Source organism: Phaenicophaeus curvirostris, chromosome 1 (assembly GCF_032191515.1).
Source record: "Phaenicophaeus curvirostris isolate KB17595 chromosome 1, BPBGC_Pcur_1.0, whole genome shotgun sequence".
NCBI classification, from domain to species: domain Eukaryota; kingdom Metazoa; phylum Chordata; class Aves; order Cuculiformes; family Cuculidae; genus Phaenicophaeus; species Phaenicophaeus curvirostris.
In genome coordinates, this window is record NC_091392.1 from 136,875,283 (window position 1) to 136,891,220 (window position 15,938).

General features: G+C 39.6%; 1 protein-coding gene and 1 long non-coding RNA gene across 2 annotated transcripts in view; both read right to left on the reverse strand.

Annotated features, from left to right (window-relative positions):
* Positions 1 to 1,364: 1,364 nt before the first annotated feature.
* On the reverse strand, positions 1,365 to 5,913 carry LOC138730532 (uncharacterized). The gene is made up of 2 exons (XR_011339040.1): positions 4,374 to 5,913; positions 1,365 to 2,601 (listed from the first exon to the last, which is right to left on the reverse strand). It is a non-coding gene; the product is annotated as an uncharacterized lncRNA (long non-coding RNA).
* Positions 5,914 to 6,096: 183 nt separating this feature from the next.
* LOC138730497 (CD99 antigen-like) overlaps positions 6,097 to 15,938 on the reverse strand; it is a 39,299-nt gene continuing 29,457 nt past the window's right edge. The window contains exons 4-13 of the mRNA XM_069875768.1: positions 15,410 to 15,445; positions 14,983 to 15,033; positions 14,392 to 14,427; positions 12,775 to 12,816; positions 12,599 to 12,637; positions 11,664 to 11,735; positions 10,293 to 10,334; positions 9,689 to 9,799; positions 9,055 to 9,108; positions 6,097 to 6,453 (exon numbers count right to left, since the gene is read on the reverse strand). Of these exons, the coding sequence (XP_069731869.1) occupies positions 6,428 to 6,453; positions 9,055 to 9,108; positions 9,689 to 9,799; positions 10,293 to 10,334; positions 11,664 to 11,735; positions 12,599 to 12,637; positions 12,775 to 12,816; positions 14,392 to 14,427; positions 14,983 to 15,033; positions 15,410 to 15,445 (509 nt within the window). The 3' untranslated portion in view covers positions 6,097 to 6,427. The remainder of the gene's footprint in view (positions 6,454 to 9,054; positions 9,109 to 9,688; positions 9,800 to 10,292; positions 10,335 to 11,663; positions 11,736 to 12,598; positions 12,638 to 12,774; positions 12,817 to 14,391; positions 14,428 to 14,982; positions 15,034 to 15,409; positions 15,446 to 15,938) is intronic.

Here is a 15,938-nt window from a genome sequence, read left to right on the forward strand (position 1 = left end):
CCCTGTAAGAAATCTATTTATTGCCCAGGCAGGGAGCGTAGAGAGCCAAAGACGCCATAGCAGCACCCAATGAGAAGGGAGTCAGCACGCTTTGAATCCGCCTCCGTCCCAGAGGGAAAGCTAACCTGTTTGACATCCTTGCCTTCAAAGCAGGGTGTGGTGCTGTGGGAATTCAAGTTATTTCTGAGAGGAGATCAGCCTTCTCTGAAGCATACTTGAAAAAACAACCTCTCAGATATATTCTATCCTCAAAGTGCTGCTTCCCTACTCAGTTCTTGGCTGAGCAATAACTACCGATAAAGGCAATCCTGTTAGAGTCCTAACTGCTAACTTAACCAACCAAGTGAGAGAAGTGGGAGCCAAGAATCTGCTTTGAAGAGACTTAGGAATTGTCCACAGAGGGGTGACATGTCCTTCCCCTGCTCCCCCATCTTATAAACTTTAATTGTGTTGTCAGGCTACTGAACTGAAGCATGCTCAGGTCCCTGGCGCTTATCTTCAGAAGGTAAATGTTGTCTGTCATGATTTTTTTCCATTGATCTAGATATGTTTTTAAATAGGGATATCTATACATATCCTAAATGGACAGAGATCTAAGTGCTGAGCATGAAAGCACAAAAAATTGGAAAATGAACAGAACCCACACATCCATCCATCCTTGAACATACATTAAACCACTGATGTGATTTAAAACCAGTTTTTCCATAGCATCTCTCTAGCCAATGTGTGCCAGCGCACTTGTCTGTTGACCTGGACTGTCCCTGTCCCACTGGCGCCTGACGCTAGCGAGGAGACTGGCGTATGTCCTCCCTTTTGCTCAGGGATAAACTGCAGGTGGTTTTGTCAGCACTGTTTTGACTAGGGCAGCAAATACTACCCTCTGCTGCCATGAATGGCTGATCTGTATGCTCATGGTGTTGCTGGGTGATCCAGTTTCATGTGGGGCACAGGTTGGCCCGAAGCATGTTTCTGTTGAGTTACTTAGAATATACTACACAGCGTGTGCACGGAATTAATGCTTTTATGCAAGCTACAAGAAAACGGATGAAACAACACAAACTGGACTGATAAAACCTGGTGATGCTGGATCTTCAAGCAGCTTGATGTTCAGTAGGTCAGCTTCTTTGTGCTGCCCATCCCCATCCCAAACTGGAAACAGTAGGATGTTTTCTAAAGGCCTGCATTATTGTATCACATGGCTTAACTGTTTTTAGGCTAGTATCAGAAGCTCTAAAGTTCAATTTCTGTATTATCATTCTCCTTGTCAGGGCCAATTGTTTGGTCTCAGAAGAGCTAAGGATAGCTAGATTTAGAAGGTGACTTTGTCAATAAGTGAAAATAAGAATTATACCATGACACGAGCAATCTCTTAAGTCCACCGTTTATTTTTTTCCAGAATAACAAAAGTAGGCACGCATGTGCTAATCTTTTTATCAGTGATGAATTTGCCTTAAAGGATCAGGAAAGTTGGCAAGACTACATACAAGCACCAGGCAAGTCCAAGCAGCTCACAAACGTTCTGTAGTCTAACTTCTAAACAGTTGTTTGTGTAAGTGAAGTCTACCCCAAACGCTTTATCTTGCCTGTCTGCTGATAATATTTTACAGAGATTTTTATATTCTTAAATTAAGTTTGAAGGTTATGCAGCCCTTGTCTAGTTCCTCTCAAGCCAGCTAGTGCTCTGTGTAGATAAATAATAACAATGCAAAGCACTGGGATTGGGACTAGTATTGGGGTTGGGATGTCTTGAATACTTACCCCACTTTTGTTCCTGGGGCATTGCAGGAACTTCTTCATCTAAGTTCCCTTTGTTGAAGATGTGCAAGTGATTGCCCAAGATAACAAGTGAACAATATTATTTATTAAAAACAAATGTAAGGCTTTACACCTTAACATACACCACGTTTTTATTGTTTCAAGAGATTATTGAATCATCTTTTTCTATTTAAAGGGAAACCAAAGTTTTGTCTGATATTGACCTGACAAGGTGGATGATTTGCCTAATTTTTTTTACTTGTTCTGTAAAGGAAAAAACCTTATTTAAGAAATAGCAAATGGGTGGAGAAACAGAGCCAGTGTATTTGTCTGTTCTCTATGCCATATACTTTTAGCCCATCAGGCCGCTTCTAGATGAGAAGCTAAAAGAGAAGAGGAGGACAGTCACAACTCACCACAATTGCACCCCAGTACTTCCTGTGGGCAGAGGCTAGACATTGCTCTCTTTGACATGGGTGACCTGCTGCATGAGTCTCTTGGAGATGAAAGAAATAAATTATACCCTAGAACCTCTGGGGAAAGCGACTAATACCCTACAGCATTCACTGTTTTTGTAAAAATGAAGTATTTTAATTAAAATATTGAAACATCTGGTAATATTAAGCATTAATTTAAATAGAAGCCAAATATACAAGAGCTTCACTGATACAATTACTACACACTAGCTAAAACTTCATGGTTTTTTCATAAAAAAAAAATCTTGTGGTTCTTAAAGTACTCCAAATGCAGGAGTTTGAAAAAAAAAGAAGGTGTATTTTTCTCCATTGAAGTCCTCTTCCTATTCTTAATAATCTCTTCATTTTCTTTCAAAAGGGTCTTTTACATCTGCATGACAGAAAAAAGAAAATAATCTTTTCAGTTTATGAAAAGGCTAAGGTTTGTTTCATAATCTTGTCTAGTGAAAAACACACAGAGAATAGTAGTTTAGATAGTAGCCTAAAATAATTAGCAATAAAAACATCGTAATGCACAATTGGTAGTGTAATTCAGCCCAAGGTACACTGAAAGCTGAGTGCACCAAGTTTTCCTTGGCATTCAAAGTCTGGCACAGATATTGAAATGAGACTGAAAAGCAGCTAGAAGTAAAAGCTGCCAGATCTTACACTTTAAAGAGTAAGAATTGCCTGCTTTTATTTCCCCAGACCAATGAATTTGTTTGGATAAGTTTAGGTAAGTATTTGAAAGGGACAGCACAGCTGAAAATCATCAGACTGTTTTTTCAAGCAGTCCTGTTCACTGAGTTAGGATGAATTAAACTGCTACCTCAACTCCCTTGTAGAAGCTAAAGTGACATGATATTCTACAAACAAGATGATATGCCCTGCTTTTTTATCCTGTTACTGAAGGTAACTCCTCCTCCTCAGAAGAGGTAGACTGGAGAAATAAAGAGAACTGAGGGGAATGTGCCACAGGAACAGGACAGAGCTCTTTGTTGCAATCCATTTAAACTCAGTTTAATGGTGTGGACAGGAATGAACTTACAGTTTGGGCCTGGGAAGGACAATAGTTTCTCATCCCATTGCACAGTCTGATTGAAACCTGTAAGGAAACTACAATAGTAATTCCCAAATTGGGATCTGAAAGTCACTGGCAGCCTTTAAGGCCATGATGGGCAACAGCTGATCTGTGTGAGTCAAGCATAAGAACACTTCAGTAGAGTGATGAATAATTGTTGACCCAATGAAAGTGAGAACTGATGAATTAGTATATTTACTTATGCAATGCAAGTGCAGTTGAGCTAGGAAGGCAAAAATTCAAAGTCTCAATGGGTAGTGAGGCACACAGCAACATAACAGTGAACCTCCCACATAAGGACAGGCTGAGAGAGTTCAGTTTGTTTAGCCTAGAGAAGCCTCTGGGGAGACCTTATAGCAGCCTTCCATTGCTTAAAGGGGGCCTACAAGAAAGCTGGGGAGGGGCTTTTTATCAGGGAATGCAGGGTAGGACAAGGGGTAACTGGTTTAAGCTGAAAGGTGGGAGATATACATGAGATATTAGGAAGAAATTTTTTACTGTAAGGATGGTGAGGCACCGAAACGGGTTGCCCAGAGAAGCCATGAAAGCCACATCTTTGGAGGTGTTCAAGGCCAGGTTGGGGATGAGGCTTTGAGCAACCTGGTCTACTGGAAGTTGTCCCTGCCCATGGAACTTTATGATCTTTAAGGTCCCTTCCAATTAAAACTATGATTACTGAAAAGTAAGCGAACTGCTACGTTTTATCCACAGATCAGAAACAGAAAACTGGCAGTTTCTCACTCACTACAGAAGAGCAGCCTGAAAATTCAAGCCTTCTCTTTAAAATTTTCTTAGAAATGGCAGCAGCCAGTCTGTCATCATTCTCAACATGAATACTGTTAGGTTTTCCTATACTAAGCCTTCTATTGCTGTGCCTATTTTTCGTAGTTTCTGTGATTTAGTAACGCAAAATCACAGAATGGTCGGGACTGAAAAGGACCTCTGGAAATCATCTAGTGCAATCCTCCTCCTAATGCAAATTCACCTACAGAAGATCGCACAGGAAATCAGATGTTCTTCATAAGCCATGCCCATCCCTCACAGAGACAGATGCCTTCTCTGCACTTTGCACTGGTAAGCACCTTGCCAAAGCAGCTCACAGCTTTGTTTGTACTTGCAAACTTCCTTCCAAGATGAATAAAATGTCTGCAAGAAATAAACCTGAGTTGTTGATGGAGCAGGAAGACACACTCCCTTTAAAGACTGCTTCTCTGGTAGAGCACCACAATGTTTGTATTTCTAGAGCTATGAAGAAGGAAAATACATAAACATTTTCTTTTTTTTTAATTTATTTTTAGAAAAATCACAATGTTGATAAGAGGTTTTAATAAGTAATTTTTAGGCTTGCAAAAGCTGAAGAAGGATTCAAGAGTCTGGTTAGCTAAAAGCCAGTTTGAGCTTCCCCTGCCATTCTATCCCTAACAAACACCGGCTTATTTCTGTTTTTTTCTCTACACTTGGCATGGATGCGAGATACCTGCTCATTCATGCAGGTAAGCAGTACATTTCATTTCTTAGTATTTACATAGATCAAATGTTTATATAAAAATCAATTTTCCACCCTCATACACTCTTAAAGGTTTTAGCACTTTTATACTAAAAACTAAAATGGGGTAAAAAGAGGTTTACAAATTAATTCTATAACAAAACACTAAAATCTGTAAAGCTTTGTTGCAAGCTAAGAAACATGTACAAGAAATTCGTAAATGAATTATCCTTGGCATACATTCATATTTGAATGCACAGACATATTTACATGTTTAATATCCAAATTCATAATGTCTTCTAAGATGTTCCATGAAATGTCACCTTTCTGTAGATCTTAGCCAGGTAGCTGAAGCACACTAGTAAGACACATATTGTAAAAATGCATGAAAATTGGAAACAATTAGAATGAAAGCCAACAGAACTGGTCAGACTATTCCTTCCAGACACAACTAGAATATTCAAGACTTAGTCCTTTAACTGTTATGAGTTGCACAGTTTTTCATGTTACCACAGATCCTTGAAACCTTCCTGTGGCTTTCAAGAGCCACAACAAAGCTCACATGTGCTTTCAGTTGAGGATGTAATCACAGGTCCTCATCCCGACTGCAATCCTTCACAAGTCCAAAAGCCTTCACATGTATGCTAGTTAAGCTGTTCAATAGATGCTTGTGGAGTGAGGCTGGGTTGTTCTGGTCAGTCTTCCTATTAAGTACTTTGGAATTGTAGTAGTTGCTGTCTTTCAAGTGTATATGATAAGCCTTCCAAATACAATGTATCACATTATTTTCTGTTAAGTTTTTGGTTATGGAAGTCTGGAGATGTTAAACCCCATTCCACAACACTTCATCCACATTTGCTGAGACATCAACCTAACCACATGTACAAAATCCAATTATGGTTCTGATTTGCAAATCAAGCTTTCCCACATCTGACCAGGTCAGTACTTGCTAAGCAGGAAGAGCCAGATAGGATGAAGGGTCTGTGTGCAACAGTTTAGGAATTCTAGGCTAGATTGGGTGTTCTGAATCTGTACCAGACAGATGCAATGTAAAAAATGCAAACCCAAAACTTGGAATTTTTGTCTTTTGGATGCTCAAGAACAAGTATCTCTTCCCTGGTGGCTGACCCATGCAGCTACACAGATGTATCAGCAGCACCCACACCCAGATCCATTATTCCAACACAGTGAGCCATTTGCTTTCAGGTGACCACAACACATACCAAGTTGTCTGGTTGGTACAGTCACTGCATACAGGATATTAAAGATGTTTGCACTGCCTGAAAGCACTGGTGTAACATAACATTAATTGCTTATTGGTTTTTGGAGAGGTAAGGAAAAGTTAAACATACTGAATGCACTTGAGACACACCTATTTATCACAGGAGTACAGAAAAGAATGTAAAGGCACAACATACTTCTAGACTCCTGTCATTAAGGTCATATATTGGTGTGTAGCAATGCCTCACAGGGCTAACCCCACAGAAGTACTCAGGTCTAAGTCACATCCCCAGAGGTGTTTCAAACAAAAACTGTTTTCTCATACAACTTCAGAGTGTGTTTTTTGTTTCCTTTTTTTTAATTTTTTTTTTCAGGCAGAATGCAGGCTCTCTATCCAGTTTCAGTGGTCTTTTCTTGATCATGTTTTCTTTAGTTCTCGAGCAGTGTGCGCTGAACTAAAAAGTGAAAAACAATTAAAGATTAGTACACTTAATTTAGTATGTATGTTAACTTATATATTACCACATAACAGTATAAGTTATAAGGACATAAGGACAACACTTTTTCAGTAGGCTTTTGAAACTGTGGGATAAATTCAGGTAAGCAGAGGCTTGATTCTGTTTAGCCAGTATTGACACACTAAGGGATACTGCACCCCGTATTTCTCACTCAAATAACCATATCCTACTAGGTCTGTGTAGCTATCTACACTTGCAGTGCAACTCAATATGCAGGTTTGGACTTGCAGTTTTGCAAACGAAAAATGAAATGGGAGTACAGTCTGCATAGCTGATGGAAAAAGCGAATTATTCATAGAATCATAGAATCATAGAATAACCAGGTTGGAAGAGACTCACCAGATCATCGAGTCCAAACATTCCTATCAAACACTAAACCATGCCCCTTAGCACCTCGTCCACCCATGCCTTAAACACCTCCAGGGAAGGTGACTCAACCACCTCCCTGGGCAGCCTCTGCCAGGGCCCAATGACCCTTTCTGTGAAAAATTTTCTCCTAATGTCCAGCCTAAACCTCCCCTGGTGGAGCTTGAGGCCATTCCCTCTTGTCCTGTCCCCTGTCACTTGGGAGAAGAGGCCAGCACCCTCCTCTCCACAACCTCCTTTCAGGTAGTTGTAGAGAGCAATGAGGTCTCCCCTCAGCCTCCTCTTCTCCAGGCTAAACAACCCAAGCTCTCTCAGCCGCTCCTCATAAGGCCTGTTCTCCAGCCCCTTCACCAGCTTTGTTGCTCTTCTCTGGACTCGCTCCAGAGCCTCAACATCCTTCTTGTGGTGAGGGGCCCAGAACTGAACACAGTATTCAAGAAGCGGTCTCACCAGCGCCGAGTACAGAGGGAGAATAACCTCCCTGGACCTGCTGGTCATGCCGTTTCTGATACAAACCTGCTGGTCATGCCGTTTCTGATACAGTTGATGATTATTGAAAGTAAGGGCTAGCCTAGGTTATCTACATCTTCAGTGAGTCAAAGATAAATCCACACAAAATTCTAAAAATGCAAACCTGTCTTGCCATGACACATCACCTGGCTTAATGCAAGACTGCTTCTAAGTAGAAGCCAGGGAGGTATATCAATATTGGTATTTCCAAAAGCAGAGCTAATATTTACTGACTCCCACAACTTAGACTAGGAGTAGCACCATGTTGACCATGGTTGCTCAGTTTCGTGGCTCAAAACATGCTTATGCTTGCCTGCAAAATAGAACAGAGGTATGAAATTTGGGATTTAACATGATGACAATATGTAGGCAAGGGTAATCACTTACGATAAAATCCCAGGTTTGACTTTACCATTAAAAATAAAGCATGCATCATCTGAAGCATTTCACATCTGAGTTCTGGTGAATCTTCACCAAGATTTTAGCATACCCTGACTCCAAGTCATGTTCACTGCCTTCAAACAATAATGCTTGCCTCACTCATGCACAACTGAATCGAGAATACCTGCCTATCTCCAGTCCTGACTTCAACAGCCAGTCTCAAGTAAATGTTTGCTCCTTGAAAGTTCTATATATTTCACAGCTTAGAGGAAAAATGTTTATAAAGAGGAAGTTTTTAAGATGGAAGTTTTTTATAAAGATGGAAGTTTTTAGCAACCTGATGAAATAACTGAAAGAAATAAATTGTAAAGATGTTTTTGGTTAAGTTCTGGGGGGTTTAGATTAAACTCACAGAAGAACAATATTGCAAATTTATACTGTTTTGAGATTTTAATAGCCAGTGTTTTGAAGACACTCAACAAACTTCAGCATGAGGGTGTACTGCTCCTTCCTTTGTTGAGCAGTCACAAGGGCTAGATTTCATCTATACTTTTTCCTCTGAAGCTATCAATGGCTCTCCTGGAAATAATCACTTGTTCCATTGGCCAAGTACCCTAGACAATGATACTTGGAAGGGTGAGGCTGTTAGGGTTTTTGTTACTTTAAAACAAGATCCTTTCACAGCTGCCACCATTGTAGAAAAATTTGTTATTTGATGATTCTTTCATACGAGAATGGTTCTCTGTTCAAAGTAATGTTTTAGATACAACAATATGCTATAATTTCCATCCTGCTTTCCTCCAGTGTAGTTTCATCTCTGCCCAAACACTATTAACATTTTTAATACGCATTCTTGCAGACTTCTATACAAGTTTACAACCAAACAATGTATCAGATTCCAATCAGACACAACATACACTAATGAAACGCTTATCAGCTAATTGCAGTTATGTATCACATTAAAGGATCAGGCTTGTATTTTTATGGTTGTCTTTAATAATACTTTTGCAGAGAAAATCTAATTCTTTGTTTCCTCTAAGCTCCCATATTTCAATGACTCCTCAAGGCAATGAACCAATTTGCTCAAAAAATAGAAAACTAAAGAAGAGTGGCCATATTATCAGAAGTGAAATCTTGATTCAGTTCTAGGTTAGCTGTCGTGGCAGTTACAAATATTTTTTTTAAAACAAAACAATACAGTAATTTTCTCCACTGTTAGATATCAATAAAGTGCATTTACCAGAAGTTCCCCACCATCTTCTATCTAGATTCTTCTCTTACCTGGTGGCTCAGATTGTGCTCCCCGGTGGCTTTCCATATTCACATTCTCTTCATCTGCTGGGAAAGAGAGACATTTAGCATTCCAATTATCTCAATCTTCAGAGTTGTTATTTAATAGAGATAATTTGAAACAGCACTGAAGAAACTGGGCTACTGATGGCAGTTGAGTTTCCTTTGTGTTTCCTACCTGTTAACTTTAATATGCAGGGTAGATCTTACACAGTTCCTAAACTTCCCAGATTACAAAACCTGGCTGGACAGCTGCTCTATCATCTCCCTTCACCAATCAGTATTTTTCAGCATGAAAACAGTCTCTAATCCCCAACCTCCACTCAATTTTCCTTAAAGAAGTCCTTTCTTGCAGTCTCTCCTGCTTACTTGTTAGCAGGAAATGCTTTTATTTTAAGAAACACAAAGCCTTCAGTCTGTCTGTTTCTGAAAATCTAAACTTTGGGTGAGGCATTCTTCCCACACCCTGTCTAAGATGCCTTGTAAGAGAGGTTACTTTCTGCAAACACAAATTCATTGTGCTATTAAAAACACCTTATGCATAGGATAAATTTCAAGCCCACATATAAATACAAACCTGCATCTCTTTAGACAGTACAAAACAAGACTAAGTTAGAATTCTTACCACTTTGTTTGAAGCAGAGTTTCTTCTTCTGGTAAGCAATGAAACTAGATACTGCTCCAATTACAGTAGCAACCACAGCGCTTACAATTCCAGCTACTGCTCCCTGAGAAGCTGGAAAAAATAAAAAAAAAAGTTTTGAATACGTTTTTCAGAACTGTCTTGCACTGTCTCAAAGTCCTGTGAACTCTTCCAAAAACCAATAAACTGAAATGACATGAAACTGTAGTAATCAACTGTCTTTGTGAATAATGAAAAATTTATCCTCTAATTTTGTAACCATTGCTTTCTTAGAATTGCCTATTGTTAAGCAATTTAAGCATGCCTGTTGTAAGTTCCACTAATTAAAAAAGCTGCCCTTTCATAGCCAAATCTAAGTGGCACGCATGCAATCACTGCACCAGCATATCTGAGACCTTAGCACTTTTGAATCATTTGCAACAGAGATTCCAAAGAATTAGAAAGCAGAGCATGAAAGTAAGAATTCTAGATTCCACAGAAGTTTTTGAGGTGAAACACAGTACCACCTGTGACTATTTTAGTAGAATATCAGCAACACAGAAAACCCCAGAAGCTTCAGACACGCAGACATAAATGTATGTATTACCATCAGATTCTTCGACTTTATTTGGACCTGAGTCCCTTCGTTCTGTAAAAATGAACAAAATATTTAGATTTGACATACCTAAAGAACGGTCATATCACAATTGACATCCTTTTTGTCAAACACGCAAAATTACAAGCCATCTATTATATCCATACAGTGCCGAGCTCTAGCATTCAAACTTTCTGTTTTCAAAGCACAGCTCATGGTAGTCCCAACTTCAGCCTGGGTGTCCAGCACTTCCACAAAATGAGTGCAGCCAATCTATGGAATGTGGTTTAACCAACTTGCCCGCCACCAAAGAATACTCAGTGGACAGGAACAGTATAGAATTTCAGAGTAGCAATCAACTGTATTTTTCCATGACACCAGCTATCTTTTCCTAAAATCCCAGCCTCATTTAATAAATACTCGCGCATTTCTCTTAGCAAACTAGGCAGAAGTTCTGTAAATATTATCCTTATTTGTCATTATGCAACTTGTACCACTGAAGCAGGCACCTGCACAGATGAAATCACCACACAATTCTCAACAGATATTTCTTCCCTTCCAGTTTGGAGTTACTGCTCCAAAGGAACTTTGAAAGGTGAAGGCTTCCCAAAAAAAATGGTATGAGTAATCTCTGTCTAGGACAGATCTCTGAAGAAGTTGGTAATCAACAATATATCTCAATACCACACAAAAGATACTTAAGCAAACTCTGATCTGAAAATAGTAAAGTTGCAGCAATGCACACAGGGATGACTAACCCCATCCTAGTGATCCCATACCGCAGCTTGGTCCCAATGACCATCGCTGTACTGAGCTGCACCGTAATGATTAGACACGGTAAGTTACTCACAAAGATCTTAGTAAGCTATGAAATGATTTTACAGCACCCAGAGTAGATATACCCCACATCACATGGAAGTCTATGGATCAATTCATCCCATGGGAGAGATGAAATATTTGAGAAAACAAGGTGGACCCTCTCCTGGTCCACCACTAGGTCTTCTAACCACAAGAACTAAAATAAACTGTGAGCATGCCACAGACAAACTGAAAATAACACCTGGATGCCTTTAAGAATTATACTCACAATTAATTTTGAGATAAATACCACATTTCTATTTCAGTTTTAACACCATCTTTCTTAGTGTAACAGTAAATATGTTTGAAGGTTTTACCTCTAGACCAGCTTTACCTCTTAATTATCTAGGAGGATTTAGCAGAGACAGAACATATCTCTTTTGAACTGGAAGGTATGCTCTTAAGTTTCAGATATCAGAACCAAATGTGTTACAAGTGAGACCATGTTAACTGGCCTGTGAGCAAGCTTTTACCACAAGCTCAGGCAACCATAGGATAAATATGAAGCACAACCTACTATCTTACCATTGCTGCCACCACTGCTGCCTCCTCCTCCTGGTGAATTGTTATCCAATAGATCTGTATCAGCAAAATCACCTATAAAAAAAATAGCACCTTACATATTTTAAGTTTCAGTGAAAGAATGCCTCAAAGCAAATTAGAACAGGGAAGTTTTCTCTAGATTGTTCAGCTGAGTTTGTGGTGGTTTTAGGCTCAGCACCATAGTCACAACATGTCGATGTTTCAAAAGCCTTCCCAATCTCAATTCCCTTCAGCTTGGCAGTATACAGTCTGATAGCAGCACTGTTGCCTCTGGACTTCCTCAACAAGTGAGAGAGACATCAGTGTCCAAGAGGACACAGCACTGCACAAGTCATAGACAAAGCAAGAAAGAAGTCCCGTAAGCTACTTAATAGGAACTGTCCAAGTCTCACTATCTAGCTAAGGCAGAGAGAGGACATGGACAGGACCATTTCTTTTCAAGGATGCAGCTGTGAATATTTTTTCAGAGTTTGGTTTCTAAGTCACAATCACTCTTTTGAAGCTGTACAACACAGTAGATAGAGGAAAAAAAAGAGTTCAACACAACACATTCCAGTGGCTATGACTAGCACAACTAGCAGGGATTCAGTTTGTAAAGATGAAAGGACTCATAATACACAGGTGCCCCACTCTACACAGCCAAGAACAGCACTGCCCTAAGCATACACACTCTGTCCCATCCTTCCTCCTCCCCACACCATCTCACTTTTAAGTGAAAGGAAAGCAACTGAACAGGTTGTGGAATTTCAAGACTGCTGCAATGCTTATTTGCAAGACAGCTTTTCCTTAATTGTCAATGTCTATCCAGTGCAACAGTTGACATACATAGCAGGCAATTAACAAGGAGTAATTATTAGAAGTTTAACTGACATAGCAAAGCTGCATCACAATTCAAGAGTTTGGGGTAGAAGCCTTACCAGAGTCTGCAGGTGCACGTGGATTGTGCTTGGGTTTATCTACACACAAAAGACAAATTTAGAAAAAAAAGTTAAGATATCAGAAGTGGGCAAAAGTACAGTAACTTTGAAAGGGACTAGGAAAGATTAATCAATACTTTTCTACTGTATGGGAATTCCTGCTAGGTCAGTCTTACCAGTGCTTCTAGGCTTTGCAGGCAGACTTGGCTTGGGGTCACCTGTAGACAACCAGAGTTAGGACAAAGTGAGCAAAGTTACCAGTGTAAAGAGACCAAAAGCAAAGAATACAGTGACCCTGCAAGATTATCATCTTACCTGAAAAATTATATCAAACCTTCCCCATGCTGTGCCATTTCCCTTCCCCTTTCCCCTTCTCCCTTCCCCTTTTTCTTTTCCCTTTCTCTTTCTCTTCACTCATGCTGTATTTGTTTGGTTATTTTAAATTAAACACTGTACTTTGATGCAATTAGCAGTGTTTCTGCTACATCAGTCTGTATGTCAGATCCTTGCTATAATGAAAAATACAGAAGAACTCTCTGAGTGTTATGCAGCATTTTGGTTTGCACATCTGATTTCTAACATGGAACTTGTCAGAATTTTTCTATCTGGTATAGACTGCTTGGCTGTTTCCTCTTTTAAAGATACCAGATTTTAACCAATATTAAAAGTTGTTACCTCACTTAAAAAAAAAAAAAAAAGGACAAGATACACACAGTAGAACTAGAAATAAGGTCCCCACAATGACAACTAATTTAGCTTGTCACAAAATACGAGAATAAGACATACAAGTAATTATCTCTGTGCTTTTTGGTCACCGTCTTTGTTGCTCACATCAAATTAACACATGTTAACACAAACACATTAGCACTCGGTGATAACTGTGTTTTCACCAACAGCTGAACCAATCTAGAAGCCCATATCTTCCGTATGCTCCTTCTCCTTGACGTTGTGTCGTCTTACTTCCTCCCAGCTCTAGCACAACTCAGATCGTGTCTCCTTAGGCTCTCTGCACATCCGAAGTAAGGAGCCAGGCACATCCACAGCACTGTTCTAAGCCCCAAACTTAGGTTTTCCATCCTATAAAGGACCCTCTCTCTTGGCTTACCTGAACCATCTGATTCATTCAGCCAATTGTTTCTCAGTTAGCTAATGATGTTTTCAAAAATGTCAGCAGTTGTAAATACGCTGCTTTAAGAGAGACAAAACTTCAAAGGGCTAAATCAAACAGAGCAGCAAACAGTGCTACTCTCCTGCAAATGTACGTGCTGCATTAGAAAAGCTGTCTATGATGCAACAGCCTCAGTTACGGCTACTCTGCGTTATCTGCCTAACTGGATGCATCTTTTACTGACCGAGTGAAAACCAATACTGCAATTTTTACTGCTGCTCACACTGCAGAACTGAAGTGCATTAGAAAGACCACCTTCCCTCACATCACTTAAAACAGATTAATGCTTCCTTGTGCTACTAAAACTACTTCCTGGAAAGGAAGACATTATTTCAGATTTAAAAACTACTTCCATAAGTAATAGTTTATGGAATTAGTGCCATCTAGTGAAGACACAGCAATGAAACAAGTAGGACTTGGCTAAGAAATGAGTGAAATACATATAGGTTTTGTGATTCACACCGCTAAAAATGAAAGTAGATAAGCATAAATAGACTGCAATTGTTTTTATCTGCAGTCTGTTACCTTAATCAATTCAGTGCCCTTATTACATTTATGTAATAAAGGACAGATAGACACTGCACCAAGCACCACTGAGCAGCATCCATAAAAACACAAAACTTACCAGGTGTAATAGCATGTTCCAAGTGGAAATCATCTTCTAAGAAAGAAGGAATGTTTTAAATGTAATGCAAAACCAGAACTAATTTTAGATTTTTTTTTACACAAAACGCACCTCATGAATGAGTTCATTCCCAATTGCCTGGTAACTGGAGTAGCTAGCTCCAGAGTGCCTGTATCTCCCTTAGCACCCCCAGGTGTGTTCTCCCCCACTTTCTGTGTGGTGAGGTACTGGTGGTCCTCACCAGCACACCCTCTCCAAATCACCAGTGCCTCACATCCAGGCTCATTCCTGTCTAGCCTGGGCTGAAACCCCTCCCCCTTCACATCTAGTTTAAAGCTTGATTTATGAGCTTAGCTAGGTTTTTAGCAAGGGTTTTAGCCCCACTAGGAGACACACGTGTCCCCTCCTTAGCAACAAAGCCTGGGGGTGCATGAGCTATCCCATGATCAAAGAAGCCAAAGCCCCTCTCCTCACACCAGGCTCGGAGCCAGGCATTAATCGAATTCTTCTTCCTGACTTCCAGCTCCTCTCTATTTAGCCATGGGATGGAGCAGAATACTACAAGAATATTATAAGTCAGTTATATCTCACCTGAAGTGTTTGGTGGTGGCTTCTTAGGTGGAAGAGGCTCCTTTGTAGGTGCTGTCACGGATAGTTAAAAATAAAAAAAAAAAAGTTTATATGTATTTAATACACTGCTCAGAAGATACACGAAGGACAAATGTAAGCCTATGCCTATAGAATGAAAAGCACAACAACAAGTCTATACAGAAAGACATTTTCCCCTTAAAAGGAATTCCTGAGTGTTCCAAAAGACAAATTTCAGTTCTATGCAGTCAACATATTGACGTACCCATAGCTAAATTGTTCCCCTGAGGTTTAAACAGACCACATGTGGGGAAGGTGTCATGCTTGGTCATGCAGCAACACTTGGAAACAAACAAGTCAAAAGACCACCCACCACTCAAAAATTGTTTTCCCACCCACCTCCCAAAATTTGCAAGAGTGTAATAATTACCTAATGCATCTAGTAAATCCAAGTCATCAAAATCACCTGTAGAAGATGAAAACAATAGTAAGAATACTGTTTTTTCTTACTCAAAACCAACACACACTACAGTCACAAGTGGGTCTTTGATCTATCTTTAGGTACGTTTTCTGCTTCCTTCATCGGAGCATAAGAATATTTTGAGTCAGTGCTGAAGACAGACACTTTTCTCTGTTTCTCCAGGCCATCATCCACACATGTCTTTGGAAAAAAAATTAAAAAAATAAAGGAACAGGATCCAGAGCACCAGAACATATGTGCTTGACCCTTTATTCTTGCCACCACTATTGTTACTATTGCATGTTTTCTTAGTGCCACCCACAGCATATTCTTTATCAGCCTTCTTTCCACTGAACCATGAAATAAGGAGGGTCACAGCTTCAATTCATAAAAATTCACAAGATTTAAGTGTGAAGAAGAATCTTGAAGCACAGGTCAATATGAGAGTTACCTGACTAGGTAATTTTAATACGTTGGCATTAAAAATTATTTTTCAAGG